Source organism: Somniosus microcephalus, chromosome 23 (assembly GCF_052327205.1).
Source record: "Somniosus microcephalus isolate GS21.2 chromosome 23, FLI_Smic_1.0, whole genome shotgun sequence".
NCBI lineage: Eukaryota > Metazoa > Chordata > Chondrichthyes > Squaliformes > Somniosidae > Somniosus > Somniosus microcephalus.
The window spans coordinates 15,933,233-15,955,474 of record NC_141009.1 but is presented as its reverse complement, the minus strand read 5'-3'; the positions used below and the strand labels follow the sequence as shown (position 1 = coordinate 15,955,474).

Sequence of the window (22,242 nt, the reverse complement as noted above, 5' to 3'; positions counted from 1 at the left end):
GGTTGTGTTAAAATTAGATAAATTTGATAGTTGGAAAGCTTCTTTTGAAACTAGCAAAATGGGAAGATAATCATCTAGTGAGTTAAAATTCCAAATTCTTGAAATCTCTAGAAAATGGCGCAACAGTTAAGTGTCAGGTTCAGGAGCTGACAGTCCAAGCAATATCCATCTGTAGGAAGGAAACCAAAGGAAACAGAAAATGTTTACTCAGGAAGTTAGCGTCTCAGGAAGAAACTCACATGATATAAGAACCCATGGTTGAGAAAGCTGATAGCTGTAACAGCATAAAGCACAAAGCTACTATGATGGGAATAATATGCTTTCTGTCATACCACATGGAAGAAAACAACGACTTGCATTTTCTACAGTGCCTTTCACGACCTTGGGACGTCCCAAAGCACTTTACAGCCAATTAAGTACTTTTTGAAGTGTAGTCACTGTTGTAATGTAGGAAACGTGGCAGGCAATTTGCATACAGCAAGTCCCACAAACAGCAATGTGATAATGACCAGATAATCTGTTTTTAGAGATGTTGATTGAGGGATAAATATTGGCCAGCACAACAGGGATAACTCCCCTGCACTACTTCGAAATAATGCCTTGGGATCTTTTACGTTTACCTGAGAGCAGACAGGGCCTTGGTTTAACGTCTCATCCAAAAGATGACCCCTCCGACAGTGCAGCTCTCCCCCAGTACTGCACTGGAGTGTCAGTCTAGATTTTTGTGCTCAAGTCTCTGGAGTGGGACTTAAACACACAACCTTCTGAGTGGTGAGAGTGCTAGCCACTGAGCCACGGTTAACACGAGGGCGAGCCAACAGTATGAGATTAATTTGCTTCAGATTAACTTCTATGCTACAACTTCATCCACACTAAAAAAAAAAAAAAAGTGTTGCAGCACCTGTAAAATTCTTACAATATGTATAGCTATGGACAGAAGAGAGCTGTTATCTGATAAGGTTAAGAGAAGGACAGACACAAATTGTGATTCTGTGTGTTGAGATGGTCCATTAACCAGTTGTTTCCCTCAGTTCATACTATTTCCACCTGCAGAGATCTATCTTAAAAGTTTACATTCAGGTTGTTATACACTCTACAGGTTACACAAAATAGAAATCAAGAGTTATTTGGAGAGGTGCTGATGAAAAGGGAACTTGCAATATTTTCAACTCCTATGTTTTTAAGCTTTTCTCTTGTGCTCAACATCGAAGACTACTCCTGTAAGCGAGCCCTTGCTCTCTACGAGCCAGAATGTACACACAATATCTGGTAATGTAGCATTGCCCAGGGGCCATTCTGGACCAGGGCCTGTAACAGTTTGTGAGGTTTTGCTTAAGTACCTATGTGCCACCTCTGCATAAACTTAAGTACAACTTTATAAATCGATACTAGATTCAAATCAATTCATGCCTGATTCTGGTACTTTTACAACAACAATTTGCAATTATATAGCTCATTTAACATAGAAAAAATGGCCAAAGGCACTCTCAGAGGCATAAGAAAAAAATGAACCACAAAGGAGATATTAAGAGTGGTGACCAAAAGTTTAGTCCACAAGGTGGGTTTTTAGAAGGGTCTATAAAAACTAACATCAGAACAAAATAAACAGTTTCTCTCCACAGAATCTTCAGGAGGTCTTGCTTCTCTGTAACCAGTTTTGACTCTTTAAAGGGTTGATAGGGCTACATACGAACCATGGTTAAATATAGATTCTGTTTGCAGTATACACACACAGTTACACATCCTGTTGAATAATGAATTAAAAACCTATAAATATTTGCTTGATACAGTTGAAAGTGTTGCACTATGCAAGTGTAAAGCATGCAATTTTATCTGTGGTTTGTGTGCAATTGAGAGATTGTCTATTACATTAAATTCATAAGTAAGCTGGAAAATTGCCACACGATTGTATTCTGAAACAAAAGCAAAACACTGCAGATGCTGGAAATCTGGAATAAAAATAAAATGCTGGAAATATCCAGCCGGTCAGGCAACATCTGTGGAGAGATAAACAAAGTTGTGAACATAAGAATTAGGAGCAGAAGTAGGCCATACGGCCCCTCGAGCCTGCTCCACCATTCACTAAGATCATAGCTGATCTTTGACCTCAACTCCACTTTCCCACCCGATTTCCATATCCCTTGACTTGAGTATTTCCAGCATTTTCTGTTTTTATTGTATTCTGAAGTCTTCCCAGTTGTCAGCCTTGGCAAATCCCAGCAATTTACTTTGCTTTGTGTATCAGGAGTCAGTATGATTGTTTACAACTCAGTGAATTATAATATCTGAACAAGCCAATCAGGTAGGGACTAATGGCACGTAGGCCAGACCAGGTCGGAGTTGGAAGCTCCCTTCCTGAAGGCTAGCGGTGAACCAGTTGAGTTTTTACGACAATCCAGCAGGTTTCATGATCACTTGTCTGTTGCAGCACAAATTGCCATGAACTCATGATCGCTGAGTTGCTCATCTAGTACTATAAATACTTCACTACCATATCTGATTATAAAAGCAGCTTTAGTAGCAAGAGGGTATGTCAACCCCAGAGCTGATCATCTTGACGTCCGTATGAACAATCTGGAGTGAAAAGTCAATAGAGCTGTATTTTTAAAATGAATACTTGTGGATAAGGCCATTGTGGGGCTTATCAGGGGAGCTGATAAGCTTTTAATAGTTCATTGAGCTAGGCCTACTGTTTTTGTCGGCGCACAGCAACCATGTAGAATCTAAGTGCAATGTGCTGCTTGTTAATCACTGTTTAACTGGGGAAACTGATGTAGAATTTTCCATCCCATGATAAATAATTGCACCATGGGTAACTGAGATGTGACTCCATAATTTTAAACATAAATTGCATGATTTATCTTAACCATTGACCATTTTTGATGTATGCCTTTTCTTACGGTAAATTATGGGCGGTTAAATTACTATTGACAATTTTCAAAATTCTTTGGCTAGTTGTACCTTATTTTAGAATTCCAAAAAGTATTTTAGTCAACAAAATAATTGGGATAGTTTAGTGTTTGTAGCTATGGTCGTATTAGATTTTGGCTTTTTGGAATAAAGCATACTCACCATGGGTTCCCCCAGTGCCTGTGCATTTGTCCAATTTTAGTAGCTGAGCCATACAGACAAAGGTTCCAGGTTTAATCTACACTCTGCATTTAACTGATCTCAGTAGCTACCAATGATCAACTGTTCAACCTCCCACTTTGTGATTGTATCTGTTTCTAACCTTGAATCGTATGCAAGACTTCTGAATCTGTAAAACAAAAATTATAGTTTGTTTTTTAAAGTCTGCACATGTCCTAATACACAGTGTATGTGCACAGAAAAAAAGAACTTGCATTTGCATACAACTGGTGTATCTGCAGTTAAAAAAAATGTATGTCAATTTTAATATGGGCAGAAGAGAAGGTAAGTTTGACACAGAAGTAGTTAAAGCCTGCTGAAATTCTGAAATATGAAGCACAAAAAGCTAAAAATGCACAGCAACATCAAAACCGCCACCCGAAATGTTAATTTGCCATTCTCTTTCAAATGTTACATGACCTGCTATGCATTTCTAGCATTTTGTGTTTTCTTCAAATAAGAGGTGAGTCATTTTTGTTTTCTCTGCACTACGGTAATAATAATAAGATGGCTCCATCAGGAGAAGGTGGTTTCTTTGAATGCTCAGCCTTGCATTTTAGCTTCAGGCCTGAGCGTAAATAAGGTATTTTATTGAACTGGATCTCCTGTGGTTTGTTTGGACACGGTTGTTACCATTTCTCACTACAAGAAACTTTCGATTTACCGGCACCTAAATAACCGGTAATCTCGGTTAACCAGCAAAATTCAGGAGTAGGTTTTACTTCATATTGTACTTGACTTCCTCCATTTGTTGCTGTGCAAGGGTGTGGCTGCAGCCGTTGCTAAGCTACAGAGACGCTTGGAACTTGTGGCCATTGTTCTACACAACAGGTTTGTTGCTTTATACGGAGCTGTCAGCTCCGTATCTTTTACTATAGTGTTCGGTTATCCGGAATTTTTGATGAACTGGCACCACGTCGGTCCCGTCCGTGCCGGATAAAAAAAAGTTTCCTGTACAATCAAAATCCAAAATCAAACAAATAAAAAGGCTATGCCTTTCTTTTTCTCAGACTCTTTATCTTCACAGAAGTTAAAGATATGTTTAAGGACACATAAATAAAATCTGATAAAATGCCATGGAGTGATAAAAGTAACTTTTAGTTTAAGCGAGCGCTTTATCAAAACCTGAAGCCAAATGCCAAACAAACAAAAAAAATCAAAATACCCATCAAGCCAATTCAACCCCAAACTGTTGTCACATCCTTGCACATTTAAGCTCTTATAAATAACAAATCAAGTTTTGTTTTTGTACCTGTTGGCCGTTTTGTAGATGATCATGTCTTTATTGATTAATATTCACTTTTTTAAATGGCCACTTCTCTTGGTGGTTCAGTGAGTAGCTGAGCCTTCCATTAATCCCTGTTAACTGTTGCTGGGACAGCAGCAGAATCGCAATAAGTGGCCTCAGCACCCTTGGATTAGTGAAGACATAAATCAGCCAGTGAACACTTGCTGGAAATGTGTGTGTGGATGCCTAATTAAAGACAGGTTTCGTCTTGGCTGTGATGCTCCCCGTGGTCAAATTATTTGCCAACAGCTACTGTTGAAGCTCACACACAAATGGCGGCCACAAAGGCATGGTACCAGAAAAGAACTGGCACCTGTGGAAAAATAGCCCAACAAGTGAACTGCTTCAGCTGTGGGGAGGAGAACATTGGTGGAAGAAAACTGGAAAATTTACTAAAACCTGAAAGTTTTTTTAAAATTTCAGTAGCTAGCTTTCTTTCACTGTCCATAACTTTCAAGATTTTTTTTCAATGATTTAATTTATAATAGCATAATTTGTAATGGAATATTACTGCTAAATTAGCCACGGAGTCTCAGATAGTAGGTCATTTAACCCTTTGAAGACTGAATGTCTTACAGCTTATAGAACTATACAGATTTTCAGCACAAATTAGATATCGAGTTGACGCTTCATATTACTGTGAATTATAGTATTAATGATTGTAACAGATGTAAAAGCCCCACTCCAGAGACTTTAGCACATAATCTAGGCTTACACTTCAGTACAGTACTGAGGGAGTGCTGCACTTTCAAAGGTGCGGTCTTTTGGATGAGATGCTAAAGATGTCTGCTCTCAGATAGATGTAGCATTTTTTGAAGAAAAGTGGGGGAATTCTCCTGCTGTCCTAGGCAACATTTATCCCTCATCCAACATCACTAAAACAGATTACCTAGTCATTCATCTCATTGCTGTTTGTGGGACCTTGCTGTGCGCAATTTGCTGTAAAGCGCTTTGGGACATCCTGAGATCGTGGAAGCTGCTATCTAAATACCAGTTATCATCAGGGATAATTTATGAAGATAACCTTTTGACAAGTATCTCATAGACACATACATATATATTGAAACAATATTAGGAAGCAATAGAGCAAGTGAAACAGAAGCATTGTAATGAAATAAACACAATTGTATTTCAAAAGCAACTATAGCTCCATGTCTGGATGTTTATGGGATTATTTATGTAAAATGTATTAATTAATGTTAAGACCATGGCAATTAAAAAATTTTAAAAAAGTTCCACTGATGACCTAATAGATTGCAGTAAGCCACATGGACCAAAGGCTCCCAGGTTCAATTCCCAATCTATGCTGAGTTAGTTGTCCTTAGTCAGGAGAGCACTTGGGGTGCCACACAACACCCCTAGGCTAAGGAGGGGAGAAATCAGCCCGAATCCCCATTCCTGATAACTATCCAGTAACCTTAGCTGGAAAGTGTTCCACTTGTGGATGGCAGGGGGAGACAGGATTAGGTTCGGTTGTGCTGCTCTATACTACTGTCAAATCGACATCTGTCTTGGCTCACAGATGAAGAATAGCCATTTGGCAAAACTGCTGCCACCTGTGGCACTATACGCCAGCAACCATCGGATGGGGAGAAGTGGCAATGGAAAAATTCAGAAGAACGAACAAAAAATGCAAAAGCACAACTGAGTGCTGTGATCTAAGTAAGCTGCACAATATAATGAAGTTCACACTGGAGTGATGTTCCACGACCTTGCATTAGAGTCGGGAGACAAGGTCCAATAGCTTTACCGCAAAATAGCCCTCTATCAGTGAGCCTTATTATAATGGTGCTATACTTCAAGGCTTGACTATCTCATTTTTTGTGAATGTTCGTCATTGTTCAACTGTCAGGGCTGCGGCCACTTGCCATTAGTACTTTTAAGATTGAAACATTTAAAAGAAAAAGCTGACTTTACCACCCTTGCACTATTATACATCCAGCATCACTTCAAGAAGATTGTTCTTTTTCAAATGTTCGTTTACAAATATTTAAGACAATGGACAGTAATGATTCACAAAGTACAAATTTTGTGTAGCAAACAGTCATAAAGAATAAAGACTTGCATTTATATAGTGTCTTTCGTGACCTCAGGGCATACCAAAGCGCTTTATAGCCACTGAGGTATTTTTTGAAGCGTAGTCACTGTTGTAATGTAGGATGTAATGAAAGTGATGTGTATCCTGTTATTGCAAAATCGTAGTCTGGGCCAAAAATAACAGCAATATGAAAACCAAATTTTCAGCCTAGAAACTTAGCAACAACTTGCTTAAAAAAAACAAAAGTCAAGCAAGTAATACCTCCTCTCATACGCACGTGAACTAGATGCCTGCCAGCTCTGCTGGCGCCTTAAAGACGGGCAGTATTCAGAGGACACATTGGTAAACCTATTGTGAACCAGATTGAGGAGCTAAATAATATTTTCTGACTAGGCTAGCTTTCAAAGTATGTGTATGTCTTGTTCTTGCAAGAAGAGCTGCTCATCGCCAGAAAGAAACTACATGCTGCAAGAAGGAAAAACCAAAATCGAGTCTACATTTAGTCTAGTTGCCAATCTTGTCACCTTTACTGATCTGTTAATGGTGGATCAGCTGCAGAATCTTTGTGTTAGATACAGGTCCAAAAGATATGGGGCATGGTGGCCATACCGCCACCCTCTTCTATGGGACCCCATTACATTTGATATTTTTGTTATAGGACTTTTAGGAAGGCATTGTCTTAAGGGTCTACTCGAGATACCCCAAGTCATTGCAAAGAATATGAACTCCTCCATAGAGACAAATTACAATTGTCAGCCTTCAGTTTGTTAGAAATGCAAATATTCCATATTTGCTTGATTTAAAAACTACAGGAAACTTTTTTTTATCCGGCACAGACGGGACCGACGTGGTGCCGGATCATCAAAAATTCTGGATAACCGAACGCTATAGTAAAAGATACGGAGCTGAGCTCCGTATAAAGCAACAAACCCTGTCTGCTTCAGAACAATGGGCACAAGTTGCAAGCGTCTCTGTAGCTTAGCAACAGCTGCAGCCACACCCTTGCACAGCAACAAATGGAGTCATAAAAGTTACCTGAACCTACTCCTGAATTTTGCCGGTTAACCGAGATTTCTGGTTATTTAGGTGCCGGTAAATCGAAAGTTTACTGTATTGTCTGTAAGAGTGTCCGTAGTAGAGAAGTCTACAGCTTGGACATGAGTAGACTTGTCACTTGTTATCAAATATTTGAGTGTTTTTCTTTCAGCTGTAATTCTCCAAAGTTACATTTTGCTCAGTTGTTACTGGATGAATGCCTGAACTCAAACAATTGGGGCATTTTATTAATGCAGTGCATTTTCAAGAATTTTGGCCTAGAAATGCTCACAGTTTTCAATGGTGTAAAGTGCCATTGCATGGCATTAAATAAATAAATTTTTGAGGCAGTTTGCAAGTTGCTGAGCTATTTTTTGCCTTAACCATGCTGGAGTTGCTGAGGAATTTGCTTTCTTTGCGATTCCTCTAGCCAAGCGGTGAGCCAGCAACCTGCTCCCATATGTCCGAGAGTGCTGTTCTGTTTAAAAAAAAAAGCCACCTAAATGTGTATGCTAGTTGACACTCACTTTGATTTACTTTTTCTTCCTTGTATGGGAATTGCTATTCCTTTACTCAATGCATTTTGCTGACAACCCAGTTGAGATCAAGAACTCACCTACTCTTTTTAAAAATAGAATATATTTCAGACTTGTATTCTACAATCATTAGAAATTTATAGACATTTTTCATGTGAAAATTTAAAAGTGAAAGAAGGTTCAGTGATTTTTTTTTAAAAAAAGGCTTTAATCCCCATTAACGTAGAGTCATAGTCATACAGTGCAGAAAGAGGCCCTTTGGCCCATCGTGTCCACGCCGGCCATTAAGCCCTGTCTATTCTAATCCCATTTTCCAGCACTTGGTCCGTAGCCTTGTATGCTGTGGCGTTTCAAGTGCTCATCTAAATGCTTCTTGATTGTTGTGAGGGTTCCTGCCTCTACCACCCTTTCAGGCAGTGACTTCCAGATTCCAACAAAAGAGGGTTCTGGGATGAAAAGTTTTTCCTCAAATCCCCTCTAAACCTCCTGCCCCTTACCTGGAAATTATGCCCCCTGGTTATTGACCCCTCTGCTAAGGGGAAAAGTTCCTTTCTATCTACCCTATCTATGCCCCTCATAATTTTGTACACCCCAATCAGGTCCCCCCTCAGCCTTCTCTGCTCTAAGGAAAACAACCCCAGCCTGACAAGTCTCTCTTCATATCTGAAGCGCTCCAGCCCAGGTAACATCCTTGTGAATCTCCCCTGCACCCTCTCCAATGCAATCACATCCTTCCTATAGTGTGGCGACCAGAATTGCACACAGTATTCCAGCTGTGGCCTAACTAGCGTTTTGTACAGCTCCATCATAACCTCCCTGCTCTTGCCTTCATTAGCCGAGGCATAGAATATAAGTATCCCATATGCCTTTTTAACCACCTTATCTACCTGTCCTGCTGCCTTCAGGGATCTATGTACATGCACACCAAGGTCCCTCTGATCCTCTGTCCTTCCTAGAGTCCTACCATTCATTGTGTATTCCCTTGCCTTGTTAGTCCTCCCAAAATGCATCACCTCACACTTTTCAGGGTTAAATTCCATTTGCCACTGTTCTGCCCATCTGACCAACCCATCTATTGTCCTGTAGCCTGAGGCTTCCCTCCTCGCTATTTACCACGCCACCAATTTTCGTGTCATCTGCAAACTTACTGATCATACCTCCTACATTCATATCTAATTCGTTAACGTACACTACAAACAGCAAAGGACCCAGCACCAATCCCTGCAGTACACCACTGGACACAGGCTTCCAGTCACAAAAACAACCTTCGACCATCACCCTCTGCCTCCTGCCACTAAACCAATTTTGGATCCAATGTGCCAAATTGCCCTGGACCCCGTGGGCTCTTACCTTCTTGACCAGTCTCCCATGCGGGACTTGTCAAAAGCTTTACTAAAGTCCATGTAGACTACATCAACTGCACTACCCTCATTCATGTACCTAGTCACCCCTTCGAAATTCAATCAAATTGGTTAGACATGACCTCCCCCTGACACAGCTATGCTGACTATCCTTGATTAATCCTTGCCTCTCCAAGTGGAGACTAATTCTGTCGCTCAGAATTTTTTCCAATAATTTCTCTACCACTGATGTTAGGCTCACTGGCCTGTAATTCCCTGGTTTATCCCTACTACCCTTCTTGAATAATGGTACTACGTTAGCTGTCCTCCAGTCCTTTGGCAGCTCCCCTGTGGCCAGAGAGGATCTGAAAATTGGTGTCAGTGCCCCTGCAATCTCCTCCCTTGCCTCACACAGCAGCCTGGGATACATCTCGTCTGGGCCTGGGGATTTATCTACTTTTGAGCCCACTAAAACTGCTAGTACCTCCTCCCTCTCAATACTGATTTACTCAAGTATATCCCCCAACCTGATTTCTATGCCTACATCGTCCTTCTCCATAGTGAACACAGATGCAAAACATTCATTTAAAACCTCAGCTACGTCTTCCGGCTCTACACACAGATTGCTGCTTTGGTCCCTAATGGGCCCTACTCTTTCCCTGGTTATCCTCTTGCCCTTAATATACTTATAAAACACCTTGGGATTTTCCTTTATTTTGCCCGCCAGTGTTTTTTCATGCCCCCTCTTCGCTCTCCTAATTTCTTTTTTAAGTACCCCCCTGCAATTTCTATGCTCCTCTGGGGCTTCCACTGTGTTTAGTCCTTTGTATTTGCCAAAAGCCTCCCTTATTTTCCTAATCCATTCTTGTATATCCCTTGACACCCAGGGTTCCCTGGGCTTGTTGGTCCCACCCTTGACCTTTACGGGAACATGTTGACATTGTACACTCTCTATTTCCTTTCTGAAAGACTCCCACTGTTCTGATGTGGATTTTCCTACAAGTAGCTGATCCCAGTTCACTTTGGCCAGACACACTTTTTTTATGTTGTCATATGAAAATCGGCCTTCCCCCAATTTAGAACCTTTATTTCCGGTCCATCCTTGTCCTTTTCCATGACTGCCTTAAATCTCACCGAATTATGGTCACTGTCACCAAAATGCTCTCCTACTGATACATCTACCACTTGCCCAGCTGCATTCCCTAGAATTAGGTCCAGTACCACCCCCTCTCTTGTAGGATTTTCTACATGCTGGCTCAAAAAGCTCTCCTGAATGCACTTTAAGAATTCCGCATCCTCTAAGCCTTTCACACTCTGACTATCCCAGTTACTATTGGGGAAGTTGAAATCCCCTACTGTTATTACCCTATCATTTCTACAATTCTGAGATTTGCCTACATATCTGTTCCTCTATCTCCCCCTGACTGTTTGGGGGCCTATAGTACACTCCCAGCAAAGTGCTTGCCCCCTTTTTGTTTTTAAGTTCTACCCATATGGCCTCATTAGAGGAACCTGCTAAGATATCATCCCTCCTTACAGCAGTAATTGACTCCTTGATTAATATTGCGACACCCCCTCCGCTTTTACACCCCCCTCTGTCTCGCCTGAAGATTCTATACCCTGGAATATTGAGCTGCCAGTCCTGCCTCTCCCTCAACCATGTCTCTGATAGCAACAATATCACCACAGCACGGTGGCATAGTGGATAGCGCTGTTGCCTCACAGCGCCAGGGACCCGGGTTCAAATCCGGCCTCGGGTGACTGTCTGTGTGGAGTTTGCACATTCTCCCCGTGTTTGCGTGGGTTTTCTCCGGGTGCTCCGGTTTCCTCCCACAGTCCAAAGATGTGCGGGTTAGGTTGATTGGCTATGATAAATTGACCCTTAGTGTTAGGGGGATTAAATACGTGGGGTTACGGGGATAGGGTGGGATATGTGTTGGTGTAGGGGTTACGGGGATCGGGTGGGATATGTGTCGGTGCAGGCTCGATGGGCCAAAATGGCCTCTATCTGCACTGTGGGGTTTCTGTGATTTCTGTGATACTCCTTTAACTCCTTAACGCTTTTAGAACATCAGAAAATGTAACTCGTTACAGTAAACTCTTGTTTAAACGGCACCTAATTAACCGGAATTCTTTAATAACTGGCAAAATCGATAACCGGTAATCTTGCCGAATCCATCCATTTTTAGTTTTTCTGAGTCCAAGTTTCCCGCGGTGGCCGAGTTAGTCACTGGTTTTTATATTTTTGTTAAAAATTGCCTACCTCTCTGTTATTAGGAATTTTTAATCAACCGTCACCATCCCGGTCCCATCGGTGCCGGATTCGAAAGACTTTACTGTACTAAAAACTGTAACAAAAAAATCTATTGAAAGTGTCTATGCTATAGAATTGTTGGCATTAATTAAATTTTTTTTAATGAATTTTCACTCCTGAAAGGAGTATGTGAATCATAGAGGGAGCTGAAAGAGAGCATTTGCTCATTGATCTTGTTCGAAACCAGAACATTTGCTTTGTAGAAACATTAATATGTGGCGTTTCTCTTTCAGCATTTCCAAGAAGGGCGAAGGGCACAGCAGCATATAGAAAGCTGTTGGAAACAACTTGACGCAGTAAGTCTGATCCACATTTCGTAGTTAGTGTAAACAGCTGCCTGATTACTAGGCAGTATATCACTCCTGATTGTTACTGGGAATTACCTTGTTCATTTATGTTACACCTGTACTTTAAGAGCTAGATTTAAATCTTAATTGCTTTTGAAAGGGATCGAAACTTAAGTGATAGTGGTCATCTCTTTCATTTAACTTTTACTATTAATTTAACCATTATACATGATGGTTCTCGTGCCTCTGGTCAGAGCATTTTATGGTCATTTATTTGGGCTGCCTGGATTGCCATAATGTCTTTTTATTCCTGCTAAAAATTGTGAGCGAATGATTTTGGTGCAGACTTTCAGTTCCTATATAGAAGTCAGTTTCCATATAACATCCTCATTTTTGCAATGGAATTTATGTCTAATATAATGAAATTTACACAGGAACTGAGAATTCTTCATTACCTAATTTTTCCCATAAATTTTTAGTGGGGAGAGAAAAGTGTCACGACAACCTAAATCAACACTATTATCAATAGCTTCCCTCTCTGAGCTGAGTGAGGAGTGTCATGATGGCTGTATTACAGAGCAGGATTTTTGTGCTGCAGTATGATGGGCAGATTTTTTTTTCGTGGAATGTGTTTGGGGAGATATTTGGTGGATGACAAAAATAGCAAATAACCAATTAAAAAAGGAGAAAAACATAGGCTGAAATAATGACCGTTAACCAGTCATGAGGAAGAAGAAAATTGATAGATCTGTTGGTCACAATGTAGATGACTGACTATTCTCTTCACCAGCTCTCCCCCCCCCCCCCCCCCCCCGCCAAGTTAGCTGTTATGCCGTAACATTGGTAAACGCATTGTTGAATGCAAAGCAGAAAAATGTTTTGTTCTCCAGTTTGTTGATGGTTAATATTAAACGGTATACGTCTATTGAAAGCTGACAGAGCCGTACTTAACTTGGATTACTCCTTTTAATTCCAAGTTCTGTTCTCCAATAGAGCAAAAGGAGGTTTGAGAGAGATTGTAAAGAAGCAGAGCGGGCTCAACAACATTTTGACAAAATGGATGCTGACTTAAATGTAACTAAGGCTGATGTGGAGAAGGTACGTTGAAAGTAGCTAATAAACAGTTCAAGGTTGATGTCATATGACCAGTAATTTGCCTTGCGGCTGAGAAATTGTTTCTCGGTGACAAACGTTACTTTTTGAAAAGCAGAAATAATTTTGGAGAAAATGCTTTCCAATCCTTTATAACAATTAATAGAAAAGAATCACTTTCTCAAAATTATTTTCTGCTCATTCCATATACAGCTGAAATAATAGATAATGCAGAAGAGAAACACAACAATTACTTAATTGGTGAAATTGTATTTTCAAATTCTAGTTCAGCTGATCTTCATTATGCGACAAGGTGTACAGACTGGGCCGATACTCTCTGGAGTTCAGATGAATGAGAGGTGGTCTCATTGAAACATGTAAGATTCTGAGGGGGATTGACAGGTTGATGCTGGGAGATTGTTTCCCCTGGCTGGAGAGTCTAGACCTACAGGGCATAGTCTCAGGATAAGGGACCGGCCTTTTAAGACTAAGTTGAGGAGGAATTTCTTCACTCAGATGGGTGTGAATCTTTGGAATTCTCTACCCCAAAATGCTGTGGATGCTCGGTCATTGAGTATATTCAAAGCCGAGATAGATAGATATTTGGACTCCAGAGGAATTAAGGAATATGGGGATAGGGCAGGAAAGTGGAGTTGAGGTCGAAGATCAGCCATGATCTTACTGAATGGCAGAGCAGGCACAAGAGGCTGTATGGCCTACTCCTGCTCCTAATTCTTACGTTCTTATGAATGATTGATAGTGGGAAATGACCCACTAACTATAGCCTATAGATTCAGATAATTAGTATGGAGAATAATGGAGTTCTGGGAATGATTAAATGGCCATAATCAAACTTGAAGTTCAGCTCGTCTTCAGCTTTGAATTTGTAGCATTGTCAGGATCAACATCCAAGAGTGGAAAGGGCACTGTTGTCAGTCTCCTTCCTAGCAGCTGGCAGGAGACTGACCTGCCAGATGTTGTCCAAGTAAGTATCTGCCATGATATCCAAAATGGGTGTTCGAGGTACATGTGGATTTGTGGCAGTGCAAATATCTCTTCTCGTGGAGTAGATATATTTGGTAATCTTTTTACTTGCTTAAAAAAAAGTTGTTTTATGTGGCTCTCGGTGATTGAGGTAAAATCACCATTTGAGTCTTGCAGACCTACAAGGTCCCAGTTAGCTGAACTCGGTTAGGATGCTACAATTGCCCACAGCCTGGGTTCCTGCTCTTGATTGCTATACAGCAACCCCTATTGTAAATGTGCTTGTTGATGTTGTGTAAAAAAGGATTTACTGTATTAAGTCTATTTAGTTATATATTCACGATATGAAACAGAACAGTTTAAATAATTAAGCATTTCAGTGGTTTGACTGCAGTAAGTGAATAATGAGGATTTAGTTTGATCTTTTTGGTTGCACAAATTAGCACTGCTACAGGTGTTAATGACGTGAACATTTGAGCTTTATACTTAAAGAACAAAGACCCTAATTATTTTCTTAATAGAACGCGTTTCCATAAAAATGTACATAGCGAAGTTTGGGCTTTTGCTGGAGTCTAGAATTTACTGCAATAAAATTCAGGCTAAAGGGATCATAAGAAATAAGAAGGGAGGAATTGCTAAGTAGCAGATGCGGTAACAGTCCAGCATTACAGGAATTAGCGCAGCACAGGCCACAGTACAAAGGAAGCAATTGATTTTTGTTCTGTGCCAAAAGAACAGCACACTGCCTTAATTACAGGTTTAAAACACTTGAAAATAACCTAATAAACCTTCAGAGTACTTATTTGCAAAAGCTTGCTTGTTTTTGGCTGCCATTGTAAGATGTCAGTCAGTGAAACAGACATTGTGTGAGCATTGACCTGAAAGTTACAGGCTGACAATGAGTCTCCACAGTTGGCCAAGATTGTAGGTTGTACAGTGTGTGTCTGCGTTTTACCTCCTAGAATTTGGAATGGTTAATTGTTGCTGGAGAAGGAGCAGTCTGATCCAGTGCATCTGGTGGATCACACCTGCAGTCAATCATGTATTTTTCTACTTTATCCAGCACAAATTTCTGAAAGAATGATCCCCATTCTTTGAATATTATTTCAAGACGGGTTAGATTTGATTAGTTATATTTCATTGAAATGATTTTCCATTCCTTGGCAAGAATCTTGTTTTCTGAACCTAAATGGTTTTACTTTCTTTGTCTATCTACTTTTTCTCTTTTGTTACTGGGCTTCTCCATAGAAACATAGAAGATAGGAGCAGGAGTAGGCCATTCGGCCCCTCAAGCCTGTTCCGCCATTTAATGAGATCATGGCTGATCATCCAAATTCAGTACCCTGCTTTCTCTCCATATCCCTTGATCCCTTTAGACTTAACAAATATATCTAACTCCTTCTTGAATATATTTAATGAATTAGCCTCAACTGCCTTCTGTGGTAGAGAATTCCACTAATTACACTACAATTAAATGATATACTCAAGGGCCTTTGTTTACTAGCGCTCCTCGCTACACAACAGAGACCCTAGAAACTATAAACCACAAAAATTAAGTTTGGAAAAAAGCGAGAGAGAAATACTCGCCAACCAATCACTGACCTGCTTTCTGGTGATGTCACACTTCGATTACTTTTTACTTCTCGCTGCTGCCGCCGGTGTGTCTGGGCCGCTCTCGCTCCCCGCTCCTTAACTCCTCGGTCTCCACGCTCAGTCTCGACCCAGGACCGCTCTTGCTGCTGCCGCCGGTGTGTCTGGGCCGCTCTCGCTCCCCGCTCCTTAACTCCTCGGTCTCCACGCTCAGTCTCGACCCAGGACCGCTCTCGCTGCTGCCGCCGGTGTGTCTGGGCCGCTCTCGCTCCCCGCTCCTTAACTCCTCGGTCTCCACGCTCAGTCTCGACCCAGGACCGCTGTCGCTGCTGCCGCCGGTGTGTCTGGGCCGCTCTCGCTCCCCGCTCCTTAACTCCTCGGTCTCCACGCTCAGTCTCGACCCAGGACCGCTCTCGCTGCTGCCGCCGGTGTGTCTGGGCCGCTCTCGCTCCCCGCTCCTTAACTCCTCGGTCTCCACGCTCAGTCTCGACCCAGGACCGCTCTCGCTGCTGCCGCCGGTGTGTCTGGGCCGCTCTCGCTCCCCGCTCCTTAACTCCTCGGTCTCCACGCTCAGTCTCGACCCAGGACCGCTCTCGCTGCTGCTGCCGGTGTGTCTGGGCCGCTCTCGCTCCCCGCTCCTTAACTCCTCGGTCTTCACGCTCAGTCTCGACCCAGGACCGCTCTTGCTGCTGCCGCCGGTGTGTCTGGGCCGCTCTCGCTCCCCGCTCCTTAACTCCTCGGTCTCCACGCTCAGTCTCGACCCAGGACCGCTCTCGCTGCTGCCGCCGGTGTGTCTGGGCCGCTCTCGCTCCCCGCTCCTTAACTCCTCGGTCTTCACGCTCAGTCTCGACCCAGGACCGCTCTCGCTGCTGCCGCCGGTGTGTCTGGGCCGCTCTCGCTCCCCGCTCCTTAACTCCTCGGTCTTCACGCTCAGTCTCGACCCAGGACCGCTCTCGCTGCTGCCGCCGGTGTGTCTGGGCCGCTCTCGCTCCCCGCTCCTTAACTCCTCGGTCTTCACGCTCAGTCTCGACCCAGGACCGCTCTCGCTGCTGCCGCCGGTGTGTCTGGGCCGCTCTCGCTCCCCGCTCCTTAACTCCTCGGTCTTCACGCTCAGTCTCGACCCAGGACCGCTCTCGCTGCTGCCGCCGGTGTGTCTGGGCCGTTCTCTCCCTCCCCGCTCCTTAACCCCTTGGTCTCCACGCTCAGTCTCCAACCAAGGCCGCTCTCTTTCTCCCCGCTCCTTAACTCCTCAGTCTCCTCCCAGGGCCGCGCTCGCTGCTGCCGCCGGTGAGTCTGGGCCGCGCTCTCTCTCCCCGTTCCTTAAATCCTCGGTCTCCGCGCTCAGTCTCCACCCAGGGCCGCTCTCGCTGCTGCCACCGGTGAGTCTGTTTGCGCTTCAGAGGCAGCTTTTTAAAAATTCATTGATGGGATGTGGGCGTCGCTGGCGAGGCCAGCATTTATTGTCCATCCCTAGCTGCCCTTGAGAAGGTGGTGGTGAGTCGCCTTCTTGAACCGCTGCAGTCCGTGTGGTGAAGGTACTCCCACAGTGCTGTTAGGGAGGGAGTTCCAGGATTTTGACCCAGCGACGATGAAGGATCGGCGATATACTTCTAAGTCAGGATGGTGTGTGACTTGGAGGGGCACTTGGAGGTGGTGGGGTTCCCATGCGCCTGCTGCCCTTGTCCTTCTCGGTGGAAGAGGTCGCGGGTTTGGGAGGTGCTGCCGAAGAAGCCTTGGCGCGTTGCTGCAGTGCATCTTGTAGATGGTACACATTGCAGCCACGTACGTCAGTGGTGGAAGGAGTGAATGTTTAAGGTGGTGGACGGAGTGCCAATCAAGCGGGTTGCTTTGTCCTGGATGGTGTGGAGCTTCTTGAGTGGAGAGTATTGCATCACACCTCCTTACTTGTGCCTTGTAGATGGTGGAAAGGCTTTGGGGAGTCAGGAGGTGAGACACTCGCCGCAGAATACCTAGCCTCTGACCTGCTCTTGTTACCACAGTATTTATGTGGCTGGTCCAGTTAAGTTTTTGGTTAATGGTGACCTCCCAGGATGTTGATAGTGGGGGATTTGGCGATGGTAATGCCATTGAATGTCAAGGGGAGGTGGTTAGACTCTTGCTTGTTGGAGATAGTCATTGCCTGGCACTTCTGTGGCGTGAATGTAACCTGCCACTTATAAGCCCAAGCCTGAAAGTTGTCCAGTTCTTGTTGCATGCGGGCATGGACTGCTTCATTTTCTGAGGAGTTGTGAATGGCGCTGAACACTGTACAGTCATCAGCAAACATCCCCATTTCTGACCTTATGTTGGAGGGAAGGTCATTGATGAAGCAGCTGAAGATGGTTCTGTGTGGATCAAATTAGAGGTAGCAAAGGATAGTTTTTTATGGTGCTGCATCAGAATGAAAGACGGCGATTAGAGAAGTGTGACAGGAGTCAATGCGAGGATCATTATTGCTTACATTGTACATAAATGATTTAGAAGCAGGAGCCAGAATCAAAACTGTCTAAAATTGCTGTTGCAAACTGAGAGTAGATGCAAATAACCGGGAACAAGCAGACTAAATACAGAGAGGTCTGAATAGCTTGCATGGCGAGGGGATGGGGGAGAGGAGGACGAAACCTTACAAATGCCAAATGTCGCATAATGTGTCTTTTGACAATTGATTGAGAATAGTGAGATGCAGTTTTGTCTGGCATTTTTAAAAACGTTATTACTTGCCTGAAGGACTGCATTGGTCTCTTCTGGTTGTGTGGATACCTATCTTTCTTTTGATGTAAGTGATGGGATATGACGGCTTGCATTCTGAGGATTTAGAGAACTGGAGAAGCTTCTTGTATTCACATAGTTGTGCTGCTGGTAGCCTTGCTTACTTTCACTCGTATTCCTTTATAGATAGACATGTTTATAGAGTTCATAGTTGTACATCTTTTATTTTACTTAATTTTGGTTGGCTACTGCTGCAGTGCATAGTGATTTGCTGCTCTGCATGTGGTTTTGAGCCATTATTTTACTGTGATTTACTATTGGATTATCTCCTGTATTTATAATTATACTTAAATATGTTATTATCCAATTCTTAAACATAAAGTTGCTAATAAAAGAGGCACCAAAACATTTTTACGTACAGTATGTTGTATGTAGTGACAGACTCACCATCCCTCCCAAACAACAAACTGAATGTCTCAATACTGTTCCCTTGCATCTTTTTCAAAAATATTTTATAACTTTCAATGTCCTAGTATCTGGTTTTAATCACCTTTTACTTTCTTCTAATTTTTCCCTTCGATTTTTTTTTTCCTTGGTTATCCCTCGAGTTTCTATCTTTGTCTTCTCACTTGATGAATGAAATTACCACCTTTGCTTTCCCTGCTTCAGTTTCTCAACACATTTCCTACAGCTGTTTTATTCAGCAGTACTTTGCTTTTCATTAAATTGTACAGGCATTTGTCACTTTGGTGAAAGTATTTAAACAAATTACTGCTGTTAGTGATGCAGTTTCTATCTAATTAGTAGTTCAATGTAAAATAGATGAGAATCGAAAGTCATCTGATAGAAACATTGTGATTTGGAGGCTATTTTTGTCGTACCTGCATTGATTGTTCATGAAATTACATAGAAATTACAGTACAGAAGCAGACCATTGGGCCCAACCAGTCCATAATGACGTTTACTCTCCATGCGAGTAAATCATATTTACCCACCATTCCATATCCCTTCAATCCCGTTTCCTTCATCCACCAATTTAATATCAATGTGAGGCAAGAAGTTAATCCATGTCCATTTAGAAATGGAAATGGGTCTGCTCTCAGTTTCTATGTCTTTCAGCTGGATCATCTCTTTTTGATTGGCGTCTTGGTTTTTACTTTAAATAGGTTTTTTTCTCACACAAAAAAAGCCTTCATCCCATGCTTCCTCTCCTTCTGTCCCAGTTATTATCTTGATGAAATATCAGGTGTCTCAACAACTCGAACTCAAATGATGATTGAAAACTTTGGATTTCTAAGAAGTAAACAGTTGAGCAATTGAGCACTCCCAACAAATGCTGGTAGGCAGAGGTGTTAGTAGACTGACCCGATTGATCAGAGGCAGGTTGACATCACCAGATGATGATGAATGTGGATAGATGTGAAATGTGAGAACTGAAAAGATAAAGAAATTTCAGACAAACTGTTAACTGGCAGTGTGTCCATGTGAGGAATAAATAACCTCAGGATTTCTGTACTAGAGTGACAGAAGACAAAACGGGTGGTATCCTCCTTGTTGAGGTCAGTGAGAGGTGTCTAGAAAAACATAAAAGGAAGTTTGGGTTGATAAATCATGCAGGCAATTTTCTAGCAGAAGTTTATAACTGAATAGATTACAGATGATGTAGGAGAAGCATTATTGGACTCTTTGACCTATGCTAATGCATGCCCCAACATGTGAAACTCGGAGGGGAATTCCCTGAAAGCTCAAAACTGCTGCCACTGGCATGGTAAATCCACTTGTGGTGACTGGTTTCTGGTACTGTTGGTGGCTTTGGAGTTAACTGTTTGAGTATGTGCCTGAGTACTAAGCTAGTCTTGTGTTTACATTCCTGCAGCTCTTCTGACAGTGCCATAATTTTAAACGCAGCGAGTTCTGTGCAATGACTCAGTACAGCAATGCATGTGTTCTAACTGTCCTTGGAGAATGAGATGCAATTGCTCATTACTTAGCTGTTTGACGATTAAAGAGTTTTTTTTATTTCTGAGAAGTAGAGAGATTTTCCATTACATAGCAACATAGGGAAGTACAAAACTGGCAAAAACTGCACTTAATGTGCTGATTCCCAAAAACGAATACACGTTAATCACCCATTCTTTCAAACCTGCATCACTTCTTCCTTAAATGTTTCCACTCTATCTGCCTCCACTGCCAGGCTGTTTCAGACATTCGCCATCCTCTGCATAAAGTTGTTACATTTCGATTGTGCACCATTCTTTTTTTTTTATGTTTGAGCCTGTCTGCTCTTTTTAGTGTTTGTGCCAATATCAAGGCCTAGAAATTGGGGTTTGGCTTAGCCAGGGCTTTAGCGCCGGAAGTTAGTGCCGGCGCTAAGTCCCCCTGCGCGTGCCAAAAATTCAGTAGCGCCGCGCCCAAACGGCTGCCGGCGCTACTGAAGGGTCTTAGCGCCTGGAAAAGGGCGCTAACTGCCGTTTAGCGCTGCAATTCCGGCGCTGCGGCACCCGATGCGGTGCGGCAGGCTGGGGAAGTGCAGGCCTCCTCCTTCCGTTAAGGAGGAGCTGCCTGCACCCGGCCGCGGCCCGCGCAAATCTGTTTAAAAATGAGCCCGGCACCTCGGACAAGTGCCGGGCTTGCATCTGTTCCGGGGCGGGGGGGGAGAAGTCCGGGGAGGGAGCTGCGGGCAGGCGGCCGGCGGGAAAGCGGCCGGCCGCCGCGGGGCCTTTAATGCGCCGGCGCAAACACATGTTGGACTCTGTTGCCAGAGTCTTAGTTGCGGCTGCCACGGGCGAGGCGGCCGCAACTGAATTTCGGCGCTGGGGCCCGTCGGCATGGCAACCGGGACGCTGCGCACACCAATGACGTCATCGGTGCCGGCGCAGCGCTACCGGTGCAACGCCGCTTTAGGGCCCCAGGGAATTTTTCAACTGGCCATAACTCTGGCGCTAGTCCCTCTAGCGCCTCAAAAGCGGCGCTAAGGCTAGTGAATTTCTAGGCCCAAATGTTTTATCGAGATTAATTTTATCGAATCTATAAAGAGCTTAAATAATACTCCCCATCTCTTCTCCAGAGTAAACATTTTCAGACTCTTCAACCTCCTCTGAGCTCTGATACTTAAATTAGGTACTGTATTAGTTTGGTTGTCTTTTTCTGCACTGCGTCCAGTGCCTGGATATCTCTTCTGCAATACAGTGATCAGATTTGTAAACAGTACTCCAAGTATGGCCACAATGGCTATACCAATGCCTTGTTACAGGATCGTTGTCATCTTCTGAGATTTGTGCTATATCCCTTGAACTATATTTTCCCAAGCTGTTGGTTCATTAATTATCCCAAGATCCCTTTCCTGCATTGTGTCCTAGAAACATAGAAGATAGGAGCAGGAGTAGGCCATTCGACCCCTCAAGCCTGTTCCACCATTTAATGAGATCATGGCTGATCATCCAAATTCAGTACCCTCTCCCTGCTTTATCCCCATATCCCTTGATCCCTTTAGCCTTATTAAATATATTCAAGAAGGAGTTGGATATATTTCTTAAGTTGGCCTCAACTACCTTCTGTGGTAGAGAATTCCACAGGTTCACCACTCACTGGGTGAAGAAATTCCTCCTCATCTCAGTCCTATAGCCTAGAACCATTTAGTTTGTATTCCCACTGTTCATTTCCCTTCCCTGCTCTAATTACCGTGCATTTGTTTGCATTAAAATCAATTTGCCACTTGCCAGCTCATCTTCCCGACCTATTGAGATCCCTTTGTATTTGGTTTGCATTTTCACTCTTGTTCGAACTCTTCCCTTCCTCAAATTTGGTGTCATCTACAAACTTAGACAACTTTATTTCTGTCCCAGCTCCAAATCATTTATATACAATGTAAATAGCAATAGCCCGAGCACTGATCCCTGT

General features: G+C 43.0%; 1 protein-coding gene across 1 annotated transcript in view; it reads left to right on the top strand.

Annotated features, from left to right (window-relative positions):
- Nucleotides 1-13,089, top strand: part of LOC147101679 (formin-binding protein 1-like) — a 94,056-nt gene extending 80,967 nt beyond the window's left edge. Inside the window, exons 5-6 of the mRNA XM_085965465.1 lie at nucleotides 11,914-11,976; nucleotides 12,961-13,089. Coding sequence (XP_085821591.1) covers nucleotides 11,914-11,976; nucleotides 12,961-13,074 — 177 coding nt within the window. The 3' untranslated portion in view covers nucleotides 13,075-13,089. The remainder of the gene's footprint in view (nucleotides 1-11,913; nucleotides 11,977-12,960) is intronic.
- Nucleotides 13,090-22,242: the final 9,153 nt, after the last annotated feature.